The 22328-nt window shown below is 41.7% G+C and overlaps 1 protein-coding gene across 8 annotated transcripts in view; it reads right to left on the bottom strand.

The window, feature by feature from the left end:
• The window catches only part of ccdc103 (coiled-coil domain containing 103), a 78994-nt gene that overhangs the window by 13373 nt on the left and 43293 nt on the right, over positions 1-22328 (bottom strand). The window contains exons 1-3 of one of the 8 annotated variants that reach the window (XM_059955765.1): positions 6760-7121; positions 3021-3109; positions 2523-2671 (exon numbers count right to left, since the gene is read on the bottom strand). In XM_059955765.1, coding sequence (XP_059811748.1) covers positions 2523-2665 — 143 coding nt within the window. In that variant the 5' untranslated portion in view covers positions 2666-2671; positions 3021-3109; positions 6760-7121. Of the gene's footprint in view, positions 1-2522; positions 3110-6759; positions 7122-8778; positions 9076-11444; positions 11509-22328 lie in introns of those variants that run through there. The other 7 variants (XM_059955762.1, XM_059955764.1, XM_059955759.1 and 4 more) reach the window with 7 other exon arrangements.

Genomic DNA, 22328 nt, shown 5'->3' on the forward strand with positions numbered 1-22328 from the left:
AAGAAGTATCTGAAGCCTGGTACTCAAAGTAACCATTCCTGCCCCTGAGCCATCCAAGTCTCTGTAATGGTCACAACATCATAGCTAGAGTAGTGGAACATCAAGTAGAGGAAGTTTCATTCCCTGGCATTTCAGTCTGGCTTGGAGTCCTCCCCTCCTTCCTCTCTTTCAGCCGTGGTGATGTACTTTTCTCCACTTAAAGGTGTCATATGTACATGCTTGAGAGTTAAGTCCGCCAGGTCCTTCAGAAAATTGCGCCTCTAACTCTCTATCAAGACATCCAGAAGCACATTTTAGCCATATAAGTGTTTTTAAAAGTGCAGCTGCCATTGTAATGGAGAAAACAAAAAAAAAGTTAATTTTAGCATGTAGAAAAGACCATAAGACATAGTAGCAGAATGAGGCTATTTGGCCCATCAAGTCTGCTTTGTCATTCAATCATAGGTGATTTATCCATCCTCTCAACCCAACCTCCTTCCTTGTCCACATAACATTTAATGCTACCAACCTCCACTTTAAATATACCCAATGACAGCCTCCATGGCTATCTATGGTAATGAATCCCACGGATTCACCATCCTCTGGGTAAAAATGTCCCTTCTCATCTTTGTTTTAAAGGTATGTCCTTGTATTCTGAGGCTGTGCCCTCTGGTCCTAGACTCTCTCACTATTGGAAACATCCTCTCCACATCCACAATTTCAATATTCAGTAGATTTCAATGATGTCCCCATTCATTCTTCTAAAATCCAGCAAGTACAAGCCCAAAGCCATCAAACATTCCTCATACATTAACCCTTCCAGTCCTGGGGTGAAAACAGGGAAGGTAGAGAGAGGGAATATTTGAGAGGGCAGAAGGAAGCAAATAATTTGTGTACAAAAACAGCAGTGTGTCAATGAGCAAATAATCCGCTATAGAAAAATTTAAATAGAAATAAATATAATGCAGGATACCAGTAATACACCTTGTTACTCTTTGAATCAATGCCATGTGATCTTTTACTTTCAAGTGAAAGAGAAAGCTAATGTCTCATCTGAAAGATTACATCACTAACAATACAGATTCCCTAGTATAGCCATGGAGCTTCAGTTTGTTCAATTTTCACCCTCCTCCCCAAGAAACAATCTGCATTTATAAGCTACCTTAAACAGAAGTTCCAAATAACTTTCAAAAATAAGTTCAGAATTATTTTGCTGCATTTTGTTGATATCAAACCCTAGCTAGCTGAACCAACCTCAATATGATCAGACTACCTGCGGCTGCATCTCATCAAATCTGCAAGAAAAATATCATAGATCATTGGGCTCAAGTACGGTTAGGCCATCTCTTAAATAATGCACAAAGTAGATTGGGGTGTGATCAGGCTGACTGCTCCAAATCACCTCAGAGTGTAGCCAACACAAAAATTAGCTCAATTTCTTGATCTGCCTGCAAAATATGCCAGAACTGCTATGTCCCAAATCAACTAGCCAAAGCAGAACAGAGTCTATGAACAGAAAATAAGACATTGAATTTGTGAAATAAGAAAGAAAGTATCAGAAATGATTAAGTATAATTGCTGTTGTCTGGTAGGTTTCTAATGAATGAATTTTAATTTAAAAAATGTGGCAAGTTAATGCAGACTAACAAAATAACTGTAAATCAGGGGTTCCCAATCTAAGCTCCACAGACCCCTTGCTCAAAGGTGGCATTAAAAAAAGGTCGGGAACACCTGCTGCAAATCATTTCCTAAATAATTTAAGAACAGCAATCTAGTTGTTTACGCTAAGTGCCAGCAATAGGGAACAAAAGCCAGGTCTTATTTTTTTCCTAAGAAACTGATCAGTTCAGTGTAAAATCTGGACTGGACTGGAATGGAATGTAAAAGTACAGGAAATTTCACATCCCTTCACACAACCTAAGCCAGACAGGACCAAAATGATATGTGGGTTGGGTACATATTAAAAAAATGTAATAATCCTTGGCCTTAGATTGGCTATGCTCAGATTAGATACTTTAACTGGACTTAATTTCATACCAGAGGTATCCAAGTGCCACTTATGAAAATCCCATAAATTCTGATTTTCACTAGTGAGATTCCTAGAAAAGCTTTAATGGATATCCCTATGCAACACCTCATTCAGTTAATGTCAGCATGCATTCTTTGAGTGATATACCATCAGTTCTCATGACTGCTTGCACTTAAGCCTAGCAGCGGTGACCTGGTCAGCAATGTACAAAAGTATACACCACAAGACAATCAGCAGGCTTCTAGTGACAAAGGAGTCTGAGTATTTAATCAACAGATGGTGCAATAATGACTGGAGGGTGGTGTTGGATGCTCTCAGGAGAAAGAGTGAGCTGTCAGAGGGACCCAGACAGCCGAGTGAAGAACAGTACTTGTGGGAGACATGTTACCTGTACAAGGAATCACAGAGGCCCTGAATGCCCTTTACAAAAGGTAGTCATTTCCCAGTGTATTAGGACTCACAACATCTGACGGCAGATTTTGGCAATAGTTTTCAATGTTAACTTCATCGTTACCTAAATTCTTCAAATGTTTCCACTTTCTGATGAACTGCTCTAAACTTGGCATCATTTTCTCGCTGATTTTTCTCATCAATAGCCACAGCCATCTGCATCTCCTGTTCCAGAGCCTGAAAATCAAGGGTCTCACTTTCTTCCATTTCTACCTACTGGAAAACAGGAGGAGAATTACATGTTAAAATAGAGGTAGTGCATCACTTGTAGAGCATTAAAGCTGTTGTTGACCAAAGCAGAAAACTGGTGCTAGTGCTGCAATTAATATCCATCATAAAATCTGGTAACGGCTCCAACTCAGGTGAGAACCAATCCTCTGCGACATTGGACATCACTATTCCAAGCTGGATGAGTGATCTACTGCACCATTTGGTAGAAAGCTATCGTGTGAAAACAGGCTCACAGGTTCGATGAATGGGAACATAAGACACTCAAACATGACAAGACAGACACTAACCATTAGGTAAACCCTTCAAATTACAGCCAGTTACAAACACTTATCTGAAGTACGCGTTCGGACTCCACTCCCACCGCAGCACACCTTCACTGTTCCCAAAGCACCAGTCGCGACCCAGAATGTCAGCAAGCTCCTGAAGCAAAAGACCGGATGCTTTCAGTGTACTAGAGTTATACTCTACTGGCATCATTACAACATCAGCCAGTGCTGTGGCACTAAATTGCAGCCAAAGGAAGGAATCAGGATCAGGTTTAATAGCACTGGCATACGTCGTGGATTATGTTGTCTTACGACAGCAGTACATTGCAATACATAATAAAAACTATATAATGCAATAAGAAATATGTAAAAAATTAAATTAGTGCCAAAGAGCAAACAAGTAGTGAGGTAGTATTCATGGGTTTAGAAATCGGATGGCAGAGGGGAAGAAGCTGTTCCTGAATTGTTGAGTGTGTGCCTTCAGGCTCCTGTACCTCCTTCCTAATGGTAGCAATGAGAAGAGGGCATGTCCTGGGTGATGGGGGTCTTTAATAATGGACGAAGCCTTCTTGACGCACCACCTTTTGAAGGTGTCAAAAAGGAAGCTTGTGCCCATGACAGGGCCAGATGAGTTTACAATTTTCTGCAGCTTTTTCCAATCATGCAATTTTCCCATTATACCAGACAGCGATGAATGCTCTCCACAGTACATATGTGGAAATTTGCAAAAGCCTTTGGTGACATACCAAGTCTCAGTCCTAATGAAATACAGCAGCTGTCCTGCCTTCTTTTAGATGTGAGTGCAACTGGGCAAGAGTCACTGAGGTAGCTCACCCTGCTCGTAGGCCTCAAGACCATAAGAAAACCATATAACTATATATGGTTTACAGCACAGAAACAGGCCATCTTGGCCCTTCCAGTCCGTGCCGAATGCTTACTCTCACCTAGTCCCACTGGCCCGCACTCAGCCCATAACCCCCCATTCCTTTCCTGTCCATATACCTATCAAAATTTACTTTAAATGACAATACCGAACCTGTCTCTACCACTTCTACTAGAAGCTCGTTCCACACAGCTACCACTCTCTGAGTAAAGAAGTTCCCCCTCGTGTTAACCCTAAACTTTTGCCCCTTAACTCTCAACTCATGTCCTCTTGTTTGAATCTCCCCTACTCTCAATGGAAAAAGCCTATCCATGTCAACTCTATCTATCCCCCTCATAATTTTAAATACCTCTAATCAAGTCCCCCCTCAACCTTCTATGCTCTAAAGAATAAAGACCTAACTTGTTCAACCTTTCTCTGTAACTTAGGTGCTGAAACCCAGGTAACATTCCAGTAAATCTTCTCTGTACTCTCCCTATTTTGTTGACATCTTTCCTATAATTTGGTGACCAGAACTTTACACAATACTCCAAATTTGGCCTCACCAATACCTTGTACAATTTTAACATTACATCCCAACTCCTATACTCAATGGAAATCTGTAGATGCTGGAAATTCAAACAACACACACAAAATGCTGGTGCAACACAGCAGGCCAGGAAGCATCCATAGGGAGAAGCACTGTCGACATTTTGGGCCGAGACCCTATAGATTCTGCCTGGCCTGCTGTGTTCCACCAGCATTTTGTGTGTGTTGTTCCTATACTCAATGCTCTGATTTATAAAGGCCAACATACCAAAAGCTTTCTTCACCACCCTATCCACATGAGATTCCACCTTCAGGGAACTATGCACCATTATTCCTAGATCACTCTGTTCTACTGCATTCTTCAATGCCCTACCATTTACCATGTATGTCCTATTTTGATTAGTCCTACCTAAATGTAGCACCTCACACTTATCAGCATTAAACTCCATCTGCCATCATTCAGCCCACTCTTCTAACTGGCCTAAATCTCTCTGCAAGCTTCGAAAACCTACTTCATTATTCACAACGCCAACTTAGTATCATCTGTATACTTACTAATCCAATTTACCACCCCATCATCCAGATCATTAATGTATGATCTAGATAAAGATTAAGATATAGGCTATTTGGTCCACCGATGTCTACTCTGCCATTTCATCATGGCTGATCCAATTTTCCTCTCAGCCCCAATTTCCTAGCTTCTCCCTGTATCCCTTCACGCCCTGACCAATCAAGAATCTATCAACCTCTACCTACCTCTTCTTGGGTATTGGTATGATTGTCAATCTTATGAAGCAGACGGGAACTTCCAACTGCAGCAATGCAAAATTGAAGGTGACTTTGAACACTCCTGCCAACTGGGTGGCACAGATTTTTAGTGCCCCATCAAGTTTACACACCATCAGAGCCTGACGCCTTGTGAGGGTTTACCCTTTTGAAAAATACTCTGACATCGGCCTCTTAGCCAGAGATCACAGGGTCACCAGATACTACAGGGATTCATACAGATGTAATTTTATTCTCACATTCAAAATGTGCATAAAAGATGTGATCTTCTGAGAGTGAAGCATCATAGCCATTCTGATTATAGGTTATGGTTGTAGGAATTTCAGGATGTATTTTGTATACATTTCTCTGATATTAAATTAAACTATTGAACTAATGGCCTGCAAACCTAGAGCTGGCATACATCTGATTCAGTCTCTAACTTCAATCGGGATTGTTTTCTTACTCTTAACATAGCTTTCTGTAGGCTGAATCTGAACTCTTTGTATAGTTCTAGATCATCGATCTTGAATGCCACACGTCTATCCCTCAGCAGACTACAAACCTCCTGGTTCATCCATGCTTTTTGTTTGCGGATGTCCGCTATGTTCTTGAAGTTACACACTCATCCACACAGATCTTGATGAAGTTGGTGATGACTGTGGTGTATTCATTCAGATTTGAAAATGAATCCCTGAATATTGCCCAGTCCACTGACTCTCTGCCTTCCTTGGTCCTAATCACAGTCTTTAGTTTCGGCCTGTTTGCTGGGTACAGCCAAGTGATCGGATTTTCTGGAGTGTGGGTGTGGGATGACATGGTAAGTGTTCTTGATGGTGGTATAACAGTGGTCAACTGTGTTGGCTCCTCTGGTTCCACAGGTGGTAGTTGTTCAGAGACTTCTTCAAGCTGGCCTGGTTGAAATCCCACGCTTCGTGACTGCTGACTATGGTGCTCAGCTCCTCCAGTACCTGCCTGATATTGATCTGAGGTGGAATGTACACCACTACCACGATGATGGCACAAAGCCCAGCCCAACCCAACCAAGTACATTCATTAGCCTGCATTATCTGCAATTCTAGTCATCACATTATAGAAAGGACGTAATTGTAACAGAGAGAACGCAGCGGTGGATAGGTTGGGCTTGTTTTCTCAGGAGAAACAGAAGCTGAGGGGGCGACCTTACAGAGGTATATTTTCAAGAGCTAAGGAACAAGGTGACATTGGATGCAGGTCAACTCTGGCAGGGTTTGCAGGCCATTACTTCCTACAAAGCAAAATTCAACATTGATTGTGAACAACAGAAAATCTGGAGATGCTGGACATCTTGAATTTACTTTTTTTTTGTTTCTATATTATGTATTTCATTGTACTCCTGCCACAAAGTTAACAAATATCGTGATATATGCCAGTGACATTAAACCAGATTCTGATGAGACATGGTAGAAGGTTAAAGTTTTTCTCCCATTGTAGGAATATTAAAACCAAGACAGCATAGGGTTATGGCAAGAGGAAAGAGTTCTGAGGTAGGGTTCTCACACTAGGAGTGGTTGATAATGTGGAAAGCACTGCCAAAGGAGGAATCAGATAGATTCACTATCTGCTCTCCTCTTCAACCATGGACTCACCCAGACTTGCTCGACCCAAAGCATGGACTGTCCGTCCCCAACACAGACACCACCTTAACCCGCTGGATTTCTCTAGCACTTCTGTAAGTTCATCCACCTGAAGCTTCGAGGACCCGCCACCTAATAAAGGAGACACGGATCTAATGCGGGCACATAGGATTAATGGAGACAGGCAAAAAGGATCAGTATGAACATGGCCAGCCGAGTGTTGGTTTCTGCGCTGCACGACTCTAACCTGAGCCGTTCCCCGGGAACTGACCTACTCGGCCCGGTTCCAGTCTGCCGAAACCGACCCCCAACCCCGCTCAGTCCGTTGCACCCTAGCCAGAACGTTAGGTCCCGCTCCACTCTGCCAACCGTAGTAGCCGTTGCCATGGGACCGGACCAGGCCACGCCCCCTTTACTGACCCGCCTGTGTCGCAGGATTGACAATGGGCCTGCAGCCATGTGACGGAGTGCCGGTAGCCGCCGTGCCGGGCTATCGGAGAGGAGCGGGTTTGGATTGGGCTGGGTGTGTGGGAGCGAAGCCGAGCCCTTTGCAAGTGGTTTTGCGGTAGATTGAAGTTGACAACCGCCACTGACTGCTTTCAGGGAGTGCAGGGCAAGTAAGGCTGCATCTGTATGCTGTGAGCCGCCAAGCCATTCCTCTATTCATCTGTGCCGCTCGAAGCCTTTAGCGCGGCCGTGTCTCCCACTGGGACAGGAATCTACCCGGCCACTTGGAATGAACAGCACGGAACCAAGTCATTGTGCTCATCCAGCCCGTCTGGTATCTGCTTCCACACAGTGGCTCCTCGGATGATAGCCGCTTCCCCTTCCCAAGCACCTGAACACAGCTCCATCGGCCTCTCTGCTATCTCCCACATATTAACCCCTTCGGGTGCGACCGTTTTCTCCTGAATTCCCCCCAGGGTTGAATTGAATCTTGCATTTAACTTGCATTTAGTTTTGAATTATTCCATATGGAAACATCTAGCCTCTGTTGTGAAGAATGGAAGCAGATTACTCATCTGTTTTTTTTAAATATAAAAATTGTTACAATCTATTTCAGGTTTTGTAAATAGTTCCAGGCTTTGGGCTCTGCAATGACTTTTTTCACTACCTCCGACATGTATTTGTCATTTTAATCAAGGGAAAATGAAAATTGGAGTGTCTGTTTATGGAGAGCAGATCCATAAGTGTGGTCTATGAATTCTAGATCAACTGGGTATAATTTTCTGGCTTGGCATTTAAATTTTCTAGAGATACAATAATTAATTATACATTCTGTAGTTTTGTTAACTTGTACAAGTTGCTAGAAATATAATGCACCCTGGACTTTTTGTTTTCTGTTGTTGTATGCCATTTAAATTATTTCCAAGATGTGATTGGCTTTATTCCTCCTGCCAAAATGGCATGCACTTATCTAAAAAGAAATTGATTTTCTACTTCGCCACCCATTTTGCAAGTTTACTTATTACCAACATCTCCTATTTCCACTTTAGATTATAAGCATTCATAGTATTTTTAGCATTAATTTGTTGTATTTTGTCAAAGTCCTCATTACACTACTGCTGACACCACCACCACCATGACCACAAATTTGGAACTTTCACCAAGAAGTTGTTCATCCATATTATTTTTGCAAATGCAGTCTCAGCACTGACCCTTTTTAACCCCTTTATACTCTTTAGCTGGTTTGCACACAGTTTGATGCCTGCTTTGATGTCATTTTCATTCCCTGCCTTTTGTTTTTCTATATACAGGCAGTCCCCAGATTAGGAACGAGTTCCGTTCCTGAGTCCGTCTTTAAGTCGGATTTGTACGTAAATCAGAATAGGTACATCTGGTATTATTTAGTGTCAGTTAGTCAAACGTTTGTCTTAGTATATAGTATATATTTTACCTTTCTATGTATATAAAACACTTGAGAAATGTATGTATTTCAATAATTAAACCACCGCGTTGCTTAGTAATAATTGTAGCTTTCATTGGGGCAGGGCCTTTCACATGCTCTATTATTCTCACTTTATCCTTTACCTGTATCCTTTAAAGTTGTTCCGATCGTTGACCAACTGCAGCCTAATGCTTTTCCAATGACCAATGGCGTTTCACCTCTTTCCAATCGCTTTATTATTTCCACTTTATTTTCAATCGCGATCATTTTCCATCAATGGAACAGAAAACTGTGGACTTTATGCTCTATCGCTGATCAGTGAACTGTCTAATTGGCCTGTCAGAGTTCTCTTTAGGAACTAGTTGACTTGATCAGCATTTCTGATCTGGCTATTGTTCATGATCACACTTAATAAAAAAAATACAGCAGCAGCCGTGGTCAGTGGGTCTTGTGCTGCTCCAGGTCCTAAAGTCCACCTGCACTGAGGTTAAATGGGACAAGTACTGACTGGAAAAGGGGGGGTCAGGGCGAATCTTGCTCAGAAATATTTAAGCCAAATATAAAGTTACACACTCAACACAGTGTTAATGGCAATGACTTAAAATAGCGGACGGCATTCTCCTCCCTCCGTTTGTAAGTACAAGTTGTCCATAAGTTGGACGTTCTTAACTCAGGGACTGCCTGTATACATACAAAATCCATTGAAGTATCCCGTATACTCTTTGTGTACTTAAGGTAACAGTATAATTGACCATGCCTTTTCATATTAATCAGCATTAACTTTAATAATATTCTTGTTTCCAGATTTTTTTCTATTGCATCCTTGACCAGTAAATATTCCAAAATCTTTCCAGCCAGTAAAATATGACAATGCTCTCAAATTTATGCAAGGCCTTTCAAAATTTTTGCTGCAAAGATTGCATGGAAGATGATAGTCTTACACAACAACCAAAACATAGATTTCGCCACAGAGAGAATGATGGTAAAAAAGTCCGTTTCACAAACAGTTCCTCTGAGAGGAAGGTTCTACACTTGAAAAAAGAGAAAGCAAGGAAAGGGCAGACAAAAGGAACAGAGAATTCAAATGTTAAGAAGGCCACAAGACATCAAGCGGGAAAGCCTTCTCCAGCACGCAGAGGCAGACAGCACAGTAAAGAAAACTTGAATGTTAAAAAGGGCACTGCAAGCAGACAGAACAGCAAGGAGGATGTAAATAGTAGAAAAAACAGTTCACAACACAGGGGCCAAGGAAACCAATCCCCCAGCAGAGAGAGCACTCAGAGCAAAAGATATTCTGAAGACAACAGAGTGAGTCAAGGGCCCAGCGAAGAGAATCTGAAAGTCAGGAGAAATACGGCAGCTAAGAGAGGTAAAATCAGCAGACAACATAACAGAGGAGAGTTGAATGACAGAAGAGGCTCAGCAGCACACAAAGGAAATAGAAGCAATGCATCTAACAAAGAGAAGCTGAGGGACCAAAAAAACACAGCGGTGTCCAGCAGACAACATAGCAGAGAAAAGATAAATAGCAAGCAAGTGACTTCTGGGCACACAAGGAAAGCAAGCAGATAGCACAGTATAAAGTGAAAAAGAGAAAAGTAGTCATTGCAGTAGAGAGAGTCTTCGACCAGGTGGCATGGCAGAGAGAGGCTTGAGAAGGAAAGATGCAGTAGCCAGGGAGAATGCAATCACCCGAGTAAACAGTGGTTGTGGGGAAAAGGGCGCTACACCAAGAGGGCAGCCCCACAAAGGGAAATTAAATAAGTTTGCAAAGGGAGACTAAGCAGAAGCCTGGTTCAGAGCAGTCAAATGAGAGGAAGCAAGTGAAGTGCATAGACAGAACCACAGAGACTTGAAACAAAACTACTGGAGTGCTGAATCTGCAAGGAAAACATTTGCAGAAAGACAAAAATATAAATGACAAATAATGTCTGTGAGTTAAAATAATAAACTAATACCCATGATTTTTTGTGTGTTTTCTGAAATTTTTAAATATTTTTGTTGAGATGTTCACTCATAGTTGTACATCTCTCCCACATTGATAAATCAATAAGTGGCTGAGGAAAGCATACATTGTTTACACAAATGGCAACAGTATAGTGCTGACTAGTGAGACCAACTGGACACCTGTGCAGAACAAACCTGCAATTCATTAAAACCACTCTACAAAATTAACTGATGTTCAATCTCACGTTTATATATTTTGATTGTGCAAACCCAGAATGAAAAGAATAACGAATGAGATAAATTAAACAGCAGTGCTTAAACTGTAGAATTTGATTTTTAAATGTGTTAATAATCATGCCAACATGATTAAACAGTGCATTATAGAGTTTTCTTAGTAAAGTTAGATGAGAAATTGCCTTTTCTCTGCCTTTCTGATTATGAAAGTAGACCTGCAGCTGACAGAACAGAAAAACCAAAGTCATTTACAGACATGTTAGTACGTAAAAGGACAGTCTGGTGTGATATGGAATCACAAATAAAGATGCATACACTGCAATAGAGGTACAAACGGAGGACTTTTCCCCTCTCTCTACAAAAGAAGAAGATGCTGCAATAGCCACAGTCAAAGTGAAAGTAGTTGAAATACTTGGTTGGCTAAACATTTTTCAGGAGGTGGTATTTGCTAGTACTGAGATGTCAGGATGGATAGAATGCATCCTAGGTTACTGAGGAAAATCAGGGCAGAAATAGCAGAGCCATGGGCTATATAAATTTCTGGCCTTCAATGAAAAGGTGGTGGCATGTGACTAGGTAACAGCAAATTGTAACTTTATTCTGAAAAGGATGAAAAGAATAAACTTACCAAATTTAGGCCTATCAACTTAATATTGGTGGTGTGGAGTCTACTTCAAGTATTAAAATCAATCCTGTGGATTAATAAATAAAAGTTAGCACATTATTTAAAAATGGCATTTAACAGATTTGACAAAATTTTTTTGTTGAGTTGAGAGGATTGATGAAGTGATTGTTAATCTGAGTATGTTGAAACATTTGATAAGATACTAACAGCAGAATTGGAGTCCAAAAAATAACTCGGGCTGTGATAACGTGGATGCAAAATTGACTAAGTTTAAACAGAGTTGTGAATTGTTTTTCTGTAGAAAAGTGGCATGCCTTAGATTGGTATTGGGGACAACTGCTTTTGTACAACTGTTTTGACAGTTTGAACTTTGTCCAGTGGTTTATTTCGGTTAGTGGACAAGATCATTGCAATAGTTTGCAAAGTAATTTAGACAGCAGATAAAGGCAAATAAAATACAGTATAATGCAAGGATGCATAACATAAAGATTTGGTAAAAAGAATGGTAGAGAAAATAACTTGAAAGGTACATTTCTAAAGAGTTACTGATCACAATGATCTGTGTCTGCACAGATGTTTGAAAATAGCTGCAAAGGTGAAAAAAGACTGTTTTATAAGTACAGACAGTGTCAAAAGTAAAGGAGTTTTGTAACCACTGATTTACTGTCTAGGAACACACAAAAGATTTTTTTTCTCCCTGAGTACAAAGTATCTTTAAATGGAAAGAATAAAGAATCAGGTTATTCTCCTCAAAGGAGCGAAAATTAAATGGGAATTTCACGAAGTGTTCAAAAGTCATGAAACAATTAAAGTGTATAAAGAGGGAGGATTGGCAGAGGACCAAAAATAACTGAAGGAAGAAATGTGCTAGGTTATTGGGAAGTAGCCAAGGAATGGGATCAATTGGATTGTTTTCACAATGTGCTCTAACAATTCCATTATTTCCTACAACTTTCTTTAAACAATAATGAAAAGCATGAGTTTGAAAAAGAACCTGAAGTCAGTGTTTTTCACTTCCTTGGGACCTTCTTAAGTGCTTCATGGCCAATCATAGAAAATTTATGACACAGAGGCCACTTGTCCCAGTGCCAGTTGAAAACAAGCTCACTGGGCTAAACTCACATTCCAGAACATAACACTAACCCTGCAGGTTAAAGCTCTTCAGATGCACATCCAAGAACTCGTTAAATGTGATGTAGGTTTCTTCCTCCACCATCCTTCTAATAAGTAACTTCCAAAGCCCTATCACTGTTCAGTGAGCTACTTCTCCATCTCCTCTGTAATCCTCTCTGCAGTAGGCCTTTCCCATTTACTTTTTTATGCCTCTCAAACTTCTGTATACTTTAAGTTTACCCTGAGGCTTCTATGTGACAAAGAAATCTATTCTAACCTATGCAATTGTTCCTTATCTTTGTTTTCTGTCCTGGACAAATGCACATAAATTTCTGCACCCTTCCGGTGTAATTACTTGTTTCCTGTAATCTGGTCACCAGAACTTTACTGAGAACCAAACTATTACTTGCTCTTGCATTCTATGCCCCAGCTGACAAAAGATAATATTCTGTATGCACTTTAAACTATTTATTATACTGTCACTATTAGGGTCATAGAGTCACACAGCATAGAAACAGACAGTTTGCTCCACCGTGTCCATACAACGCATCAGCCTAATTACAAGTGCTTGTCTAAATCCCTAGTTAAATGCTTTCTGCAACTCCACATCCACCACTCTTTCCAACACTAAGTTCCAGATACTCGTCACTCTCAGAACGAAAATCTCCCCCTCAGATCCCCTCTGAATCCATCTCTTTATATTCAATGCCCAGACTAATGAGGGCCAAGCCCTATCACATGCTTTCTTAACCACACTGACACTTTCAATGATCTTTGGGCAAACACCAAAGTCCTGTTCCTCAATACTCCCTAACATCTTACCATTTATGATGCATATCCCAGCCTCATTGGTACAAAATATTCACATTTATCTGGATTAATCTCCATCTGCCATTAACAGCTTAACATCTTAAAACAACACAACTAACAACTGCACTGATCTTAGTGTTAACTGCAAACTTATGATTATACTTTCTACAAGTGATGGGACTCCTTCTCTTCGTGATATTTATAAATGACCTGGATGAAGAAGTGGAGGGATGGGTTAGTAAATATGCTAATGACACAAAGGTTGGGGGTGTTGTGGATAGTGAGGAGGGCTGTCAGAGTTTACAGCGAGACATTGATAGGATGCAAAACTGGGCTGAGAAGTGGCAGATGGAGTTCAACCCAGTTAAGTGTGAGGTGGTTCATTTTGGTAGGTCAAATATGATGGCAGAATATAGTATTAACGGTAAGACTCTTGGCAGTGTGGAGAATCAGAGGGATCTTGGGGTCCGAGTCCATAGGACACTCAAAGCAGCTGCACAGGTTGACTCTGGTTAAGAAGACATACGGTGCAATGGCCTTCATCAACTATGGGATTGAGTTTAAGAGCTGAGAGGTAATGTTGCAGCTATATAGGACCCTGGTCAGACCCCACTTGGAGTACTATGCTCAATTCTGGTCACCTCATTACAGGAGGGAAGTGGAAACTATAGAAAGGGTGCAGAGGAGATTTACAAGAATGTTGCCTGGATTGAGGAGCATGCCTTATGAGAATAGTTTGAGTCAACTCGGCCTTTTCTCCTTGGAGCGGCAGAGGATGAGAGGTAACCTGATAGAGATGTATAAGATGATGAGAGGCATTGATCGTGTGGATAGTCAGAGGCTTTTTCCCAGGGCTGAAATGGCTAACATGAGGGCACAGTTTTACAGTGCTTGGAAGTAGGTACAGAGGGGATGTCAGGGGTAAGTTTTATTACACACAGAGTGGAGAGTGCGTGGAATGGGCTGCCGGCGGTGGTGGATATGATAGGGTCTTTTAAGAGACTCCTGGATAGGTGCATGGAGCTTAGAAAAATAGAGGGCTATGGGTAATCCTAGATAATTTCTAAAGTAAGTACATGTTCGGCACAGCATTGTGGGCCGTAGGGGCTGTATTGTGCTGTAGGTTTTCTCTGTTTCTATGATTACATCTACTTTGAAATCATTCACATATATTACTAAAAGCAAAGGTGCAGCAGCAATGTTGATCAACATCGCTAATCTCAGACATCCACTCATAGAAATAACCCTCTACCGTCATCTTCTGTCTCCTATTACCAGACTATTTTTGGATTCAATTTACCAATTCGTCTTTAATCCCATTGGCCCTAATACTTTGGACCAGTCTCCCATGTGGGACCATGTCAAAGGTCTTATTAATAATCCATGTAAACTAGATTTGCTGCACTGCTTTAATCAATATACCTTGTTACTCTTCAAAAAATAATCAGATTGATCACTCACAATCTGCCTTTGACTAAGCCATGTTGGTTGAAACTGATTAGTCCCCAATTTTCCAAGTGATTGTTAATCCTTTCCCACAGATTTTTTCCCATGAATTTCCATAACATTAATAGTTAGGCTCACAGATCTCTAATAAACAGGCTTTTTCCTGTTGCCCTTCTTGAAACAGGACCACATATGCCATCCTCCAGTCATCTGGCCCGCAATAGTTAAAAATTCTCAGAGCCCCAGTAATCTCTTCCCTTGCCTCCTATGGCAGCCTGGGTTAAATCTATGACCACGCAGTCCAAAGTCCCTTTTAACATTCTCTTGCCATGCTGCACCTACCCTTTCCCAAAAATGCATTACTTCACATTTCTCCAGGTTAAATTCTTTTTGCTACACTTCTGCCCACTGATCACATCAGAATCAGGTTTATTATCACTAGCATGTGCTATGACATTTGTTAACTTTGCAGCAGCAGTTCAATGCAATACGTAATCTAGCAGAAGAAAATAAATAAGTAATCAATTACAGTATGTGTATATTGAATAGATTAAAAATCATGCAAAAAACAGAAATACTATATATTTTAAAAATTGAGGTAGTGTCCAAGGATTCAATGTCTATTCAGGAATCAGATGGCAGAGGGGAAGAAGCTGTTCCTGAATCACTGAGTGTGTGCCTTCAGGCTTCTGTATCTCCTGCCTGATGGTAACAGTGAAAAAAGGGCATGCCCTTGGTGCTGAAGGTCCTTAATAATGGACTTTGCCTTTCTGAGACACTGCTCCTTGAAGGTGTCCTGGGTACTTAGTAGGCTAGTACCCAAGGTGGAGCTGACTAGATTTACAACCCTCTGCAGCTTCTTTCGGTCCTTTCGGTACAGTAGCCCCCTCCATACCAGACAGTGATGCAGCCTGTCAGAATGCTTTCCACGGTACATCTGTAGAAGTTTTTGAGTGTATTTGTTGACATACCAAATCTCTTCAAACTCCTAATAAAGTATAGTCGCCGTCTTGCCTTCTTTATAACTGCATTGATATGTTGGGACCAGGTTAGATCCTCAGAGATCTTGACACCCAGGAACTTGAAGCTGCTCACTCTCTCCACTTCTGATCCCTGCGTGAGGATTGGTATGTGTTCCTTTGTCTTATCCTTCCTGAAGTCCACAATCAACTCTTTCATCTTACTGACGTTGAGTGTTGCTGCGGCACCACTCCACTAGTTGGCATATCTCACTCCTCTACATCCTCTCGTCACCACCTGAGATTCTACCAGTAATGGTTGTATCATCAGCATATTTATAGATAGTATTTGAGCTATGCCTAGCCACACAGTCATGGGTATAGAGTGAGTAGAACAGTGGGCTAAGCACACACCACTGAGGAGCAACAGTGTTGATCGTCAGCGAGGAGGAGATGTTATCACCAATCCATACAGATTGTGGTCTTCCAGTTAGGAAGTCGAGGATCCAATTGCAATTGGAGGTACAGAGGCCCAGGTTCTGCAACTTTTCAATCAGGATTGGGGGAAATTATGGTATTAAATGCTGAGCTATAGTCGATGAACAGCATCCTGACGTAGGTGTTTGTGTTGTCCAGGTTGTCTAAAGCCGTGTGGAGAGCCATTGAGATTGCATCTGCTGTTGACCTATTGTGGTGATAGTCAAATTGCAGTGAGTCCAGGTCCTTGCTAAGGCAGTTCAGTCTAGTCATGACCAACCTCTCAAAGCATTTCATCACTGTAGATGTGAGTACTACTGGGTGATGGTCATTAAGAAAGCTCACACTATTATTCTTAGGCACTGGTATAATTGTTCCTTTTTTGAAGCAAATGGGAACTTCCTCCCATAGCAGTGAGAGGTTGAAAATGTCTTTGAATACTCCCACCAGTTGGTTGGCCACAAGTTTTCAGAGCCTTACCTGGTACTCCATCAGGACCTTCCGCCTTGCGAGGGTTCACTCCCTTTAAAGACAGTCTGGTATTGACCTCTGAGACAGAGATCACAGGGCATCAGGTGCAGCAGGGATCTTCACATCTGTAGTTATATTTTCCCTTTCAAAGTGGGCATAGAAGGTGTTGAGCTCATCTGGTAGTGAAGCATCACTGCCATTCATGCTATTGTTTTTTGCTTTGTAGGAAGTAATGTCTTGCAAACCCTGCCATCACCTATAGCATTCTTTAGTTGAGAACATTTCTCCTCATTTTCAACCATATGGCTATTTTTTTTGTATTGTCTGCAAACTTCATTTTCATATCTTCTACATTTGAATCTAAGTTATCAATATTTGCTATAAAAAGCACGGAGAAGGGACATGACCAATTCCATCATTAACATTCTTCCACCATTGCCCTTTGTGTCCTGCCACTGAGCCAACTTTGCATCCAAGTGGGCTTTAAATATTTGAAGAGCAAACACGAGGAAATCTGCAGATGCTAGAAATTCAAACAACACACACAAAATTCTGGTGGAACACAGCAGCCCAGTCAGCATCTATAGGGAGAAGCACTGTCAACGTTTCGGGCCGAGACCCTTCATCAGGACTAACCGAAAGGAGAGATACTAAGCTATTTGAAAGTAGTGGGGGGGAGAGGGAAATGTGAAATGATAGGAGAAGACCGGAGGGGGTAGGATGAAGCTAAGAGCTATAAAGCTGATTGGCGAAAGTGATACAGAGCTGGAGAAGGGAGAAGGAAAATGGAAGACATCTCCTTCGTCCTGGAATGAAAAGCCTCATCCTGAGAGCAGATGCGGCGGAGACGGAGGAATTGTGAGAAGGGGTTAGCATTTTTGCAAGAGACAGGGTGGGAATTGTCTTCCTTTTTTAAACAAAGGGGCTTCCCTTCTTCCACCATCAACTCTGCTCTCAAACACAACTCTCCCATCTCCTGCACATCTGCCCTCACCCCATCTGCCTGCCACCCCACGGGATAGGGTTCCCCTTGTCCTCACCTACCACCCCAGCAGCCTCCAGGTCCAACGTATAATTCTCCGTAACTTCCGCCACCTCCTACGGGATCCCACTGCCAAGCACATCTTTCCCTCCCCCTCTTTTTGCCTTCCGCAGGGATCGCTCCCTACACGACTCCCTTGTCCACTCATCCCCCCCATTCCTTCCCACCGATCTCCCTCCTGCCACTTATCCTTGTAAGCGGAACAAGTGCTACGCCTGCCCTTACACTTCCTCCCTCACCACCATTCAGGGCCCCAGGCAGTCCTTCCAGGTGAGGCGGCACTTCACCTGTGAGTTGGCTGGTGTGGAATACAGCGTCCGGTGCTCCCGGTGTGCCTTTAATATATTGGTGAGACCCAACGCAGACTGGGAGACCGTTTCACTGAACACCTACGCTCAGTCCGCCAGAGAAAGCAGGATCTCCCAGTGGCCACACATTTCAATTTCATGTCCCATTCCCATTCTGATATGTCTATCCATGGCCTCCTCTACTGTCAAGATGAATCCACACTCAGGTTGGAGGAACAACACCTTATATACCGGCTGGGTAGCCTCCAACCTGATGGCATGAATATTGACTTCTCTAACTTCTGTTAATGCCCCTCCTCCCCTTCTTACCCCATCCCTGACAATATTTAGTTGTTTGTTTATTTCTCTCTCTCTGCCCATCACTCTGCCTGTTCTCCATCTCCTTCTGGTGCTCCCCCCCCCCACTTTCTTTCTCCCGAGGCCTCCCGTCCCATGATCCTTTCCCTTCTCCAGCTCTGTATCACTTTCGCCAATCAGCTTTTTAGCTCTTAGCTTCATCCCACCCCCTCTGGTCTTCTCCTATCATTTTGCATTCCCCCTCCCCCCACTACTTTCAAATCTCCTAGTATCTCTCCTTTCAGTTAGCCCTGACGAAGGGTCTCGGCCCAAAACGTCGACAGTGCTTCTCCTTATAGATGCTGCCTGGCCTGCTGTGTTCCACCAGCATTTTGTGTGTGTTGTTTAAATATTTGACCAGCTTTCCTTGTGGAACCTTATCAAAAGCAATCCAAAAATCCACATAGACTACATCAAACAGATAGCTCTCATAACTCTCCTTGTTACTCCATCAACAAACAAAATCTTCAGTTAAGCCCCAACGTGTGACAAATCCACAGAATCTGTCCTTCATTAATCTGTGCCTTTCTAAAGTGTTATTTAAGTATGTTTAGTGATGTTACATAGACAAGTAGCAAAGTCGAGCTGAACGGGCTCCATGCCTGTGGACTCACTTTCAGGGACTCAGTGGTTGCATTCTGTTGTTTATTTGTTTGCATTTTCCATTGTTTGCACGATTTATTCTGTTTTTGCACATTGGATGTGTGACCATCCTTGTGATATTTGGTGTGTTGTGGATTCATTTGTGATTCTTACTTTGTTTTGTGACTGCCTACAAGTAGACAAATCTCAATGCTGTATACGATGTATTTTCCTTGATAACAAATGTACATTGAACTTTAAATACACCAATTCATGTGCCTAAGCCAACATCTTGCAAGCAATATTTTTGGCATTTCAGAGGGTTAGGCTGAATAGAAGATGAAGTGGAGAGCTTATCTGATACTGAGGTAAGTCGGACAATAGGAAGAAATTGCCTTGCCTGAGGGAATCAGCAAAATGAATCAATTTCAATAAAAAAAACAGAAAATTTCAATTAAGTTATCTCCAGTTTTTTTATTCCTTTGTGGTTTCTCTCTATGTCTCTAACTGCCATAATTAACCTATTGAACAGATCGCAACATGTTAATGCTAGCCTTCCCTTTCTTCTGTCCATTGCTATCACATCCTCTCTACAACTTAACACTGACCCATTTTCCTGAAGTGTTTTTTGAAATTCACTTTCCCTTCCTATAGATAGAAACATGGAAACATAGAAAACCTACAGCACAATAGAGGCCCTTTGGCCCACAAAGCTGTGCCGAACATGTACTTACTTCAGAAATTACCTAGGGTTACACAGAGCCCTCTATTTTTCTAAGCTCCATGTACCTATCCAGGAGTTTCTTAAAAGACCCGATTGTATCCGCCTCCACCACCGTCAACGGCACCCCATTACACACACTCACCACTCTCTGCATAAAAAACTTACCCCTGACATTTCTTCTGTACCTACTTCCAAGCACCTTCAAATGGTGCCCTCTCATGCTAGTCATTTCAGCTCTGGGAAAAGCCTCTGACTATCCACACGATCAATGCCTCTCATCATCTTGTACACCTCTAACAGGTCACATCTCACCCTCCGTCACTCAAAGGAGAAAAGGCCGAGTTCACTCAACTTATTCTCATAAGGGATGCTCCCCAATCCAGGCAACATCCTTGTAAATTTCCTCTGCACCCTTTCTATGGTTTCCAAATCCTTCCTGTACTGAGGTGACCAGAACTGAGCACAGTACTCCAAATGGGGTCTGACCAGGATCCTATATAGCTGCAACATTGCCTCTCAGCTCCTAAACTCAATCCCATGATCAATGAAGGTCAATGCACCGTATGCCTTCTTAACCACAGAGCCAACTTGCACAGCTGCTTTGAGCGTCCTATGGACTCGGACCCCAAGATCCCTCTGATCCTCCACATTACTGTTAATACAATATTCTGCCATCATATTTGACCTACCAAAATGTACCACCTCACACTTATCTGAGTTGAATTCCATCTGCCACTTCTCAGCCCAGTTTTTCATCCTATCAATGTCCTGCTGTAACCTCTGACAGCCCTCCACACTATCTACAACACCTCCAACCTTTGTGTCATCAGCAAATTTACTAACCCATCCCTCCACTTCCTCATCCAGCTCATTTATAAAAATCACGAAGAGTAGGGGTCCCAGAACAGATCCTTGAGGCACACCACTGGTCACCAAATGATGCTAAGAAAAATAATCTCAGGGTTGTATATGGTAACATATATGTAGTTTGATAATTTACATTGAACTTTGCCTGATCTTCACAGATGAGGCAAATCAAAATGCCAAAGGTAATGAGATCACGCATTGCATTCAAGGTCACTTCTTATAATAATATGTTACAGTAAATAAGAGAAAGAGCTACGTTATATCTCATCCTGTGGAAGGAGGTGGATTTAATTCCTTGTGGAGTCTTCTAGAGAAAAGTTAATCGTAACACAACCAAATTTCACATTTAGTTTCAAAATAACAAACAACAAACAGAAAATAAAGTCTTAAACTTAATGAAGGTCAATTACATAGATATGAAGGGACAGTTTGACTAAACTGGACTTGGAAATGAGATTAAAATGAATGACAGTAGATGGCCTGTGGCAGATAAGATCTTAGCATAATTATCAGAAAACATGCAAGCCTACAGACCCTGTGGGAAAAAAATATTCCAGTTATGGTTACTTAAAGCAGTTAAGGACAGTGTTAGACTGGAAGCAAAGGTCTTTAATTCTACAAAGAATTGAGGTGTGCCTAAAGATTTGGATAATTTCAAAGACCGGCAGCTAACTAAATTATTGATAATGGTGGCATCCGTTAGTCTTGCAAGATCATGGATCTGCACCTGGAAGGTTTGATAATGTATAAATGAAAAATATGAGAGTAAACATGCAAGAACTGTGAAGGATTCTACAAGTACATAAAAAGTAACAGAACAGGGCACAATAGCACCTCAAGTAGCGTAGGTGCCTCACAGCACCATGACTTGTCTTCAATTCTGATCTCCCATACTGTCTACATGAATTTTGCACGTTATACAAATTTACCCCAGGTGCAAGTTTCCTCCCACACTCCAAAAGTGTGCTGATTAACAGGCTAATATTGTAGGTGGCTAGTGGTATGATCAGGGGAAGGTTTGGTGCAATTGTAGAATGTCTGTTGGTGAGTTTGCACTTGGAGTATTATATACAGTTTTGTTTTCTGTACTTCAGAAGAGATATTCAGTGCAAGTAATGGAGGGAGTCAGAATCATACAACACAAACACAGGCCCTTCAGCTCATCTCATCAATGCCCACCAAGATTCCCAACTAAACTAGTTCCATTTAGCTGTGTTTTGTCTATATCCCTTTAAACCTTCCCTATCTATGTACCTGTCCAAATACCCTTCAAATGTTGTTAGTGCACCTGCATCAACCACTTCCTCTGACAGTTTGTTCCATATGTATACCACTCAACATGTGGAAAAATTGCCCCTCAGGTCCCTAATTTTCTCCTGACACCTTAAATCTATGCCTTTTAGTTCATGACTCCCCAACCCAGAGAAAAAGACTTTGTCCCCCAATGACTTTTATAAGATCACCCTTCAATCTCCTACACTCCAAGGAATAAAATACAAGCTGCCCAACCTCTCAATATAATAGTTCTTTGAATCATTGCAACATCCTCGTAAATCCCTCCTGCACTCTTTCTAACTTAATGATATCTTTTCGATAGTAAGATGACCAAAACTGAAGACAATTTGCCTAGCGCGACCATTACAACATAACATCCAACCTCTATACTTAGTACACTGACTGAAGAAGGCCAGCGTGACAAAAGTCTTTTTCACCACCCTGTCAACTTATGACATGACTTTCAGTGAACTATGT

The sequence above is a fragment of the Hypanus sabinus genome, chromosome X1, assembly GCF_030144855.1.
Source record: "Hypanus sabinus isolate sHypSab1 chromosome X1, sHypSab1.hap1, whole genome shotgun sequence".
Lineage (NCBI taxonomy): Eukaryota > Metazoa > Chordata > Chondrichthyes > Myliobatiformes > Dasyatidae > Hypanus > Hypanus sabinus.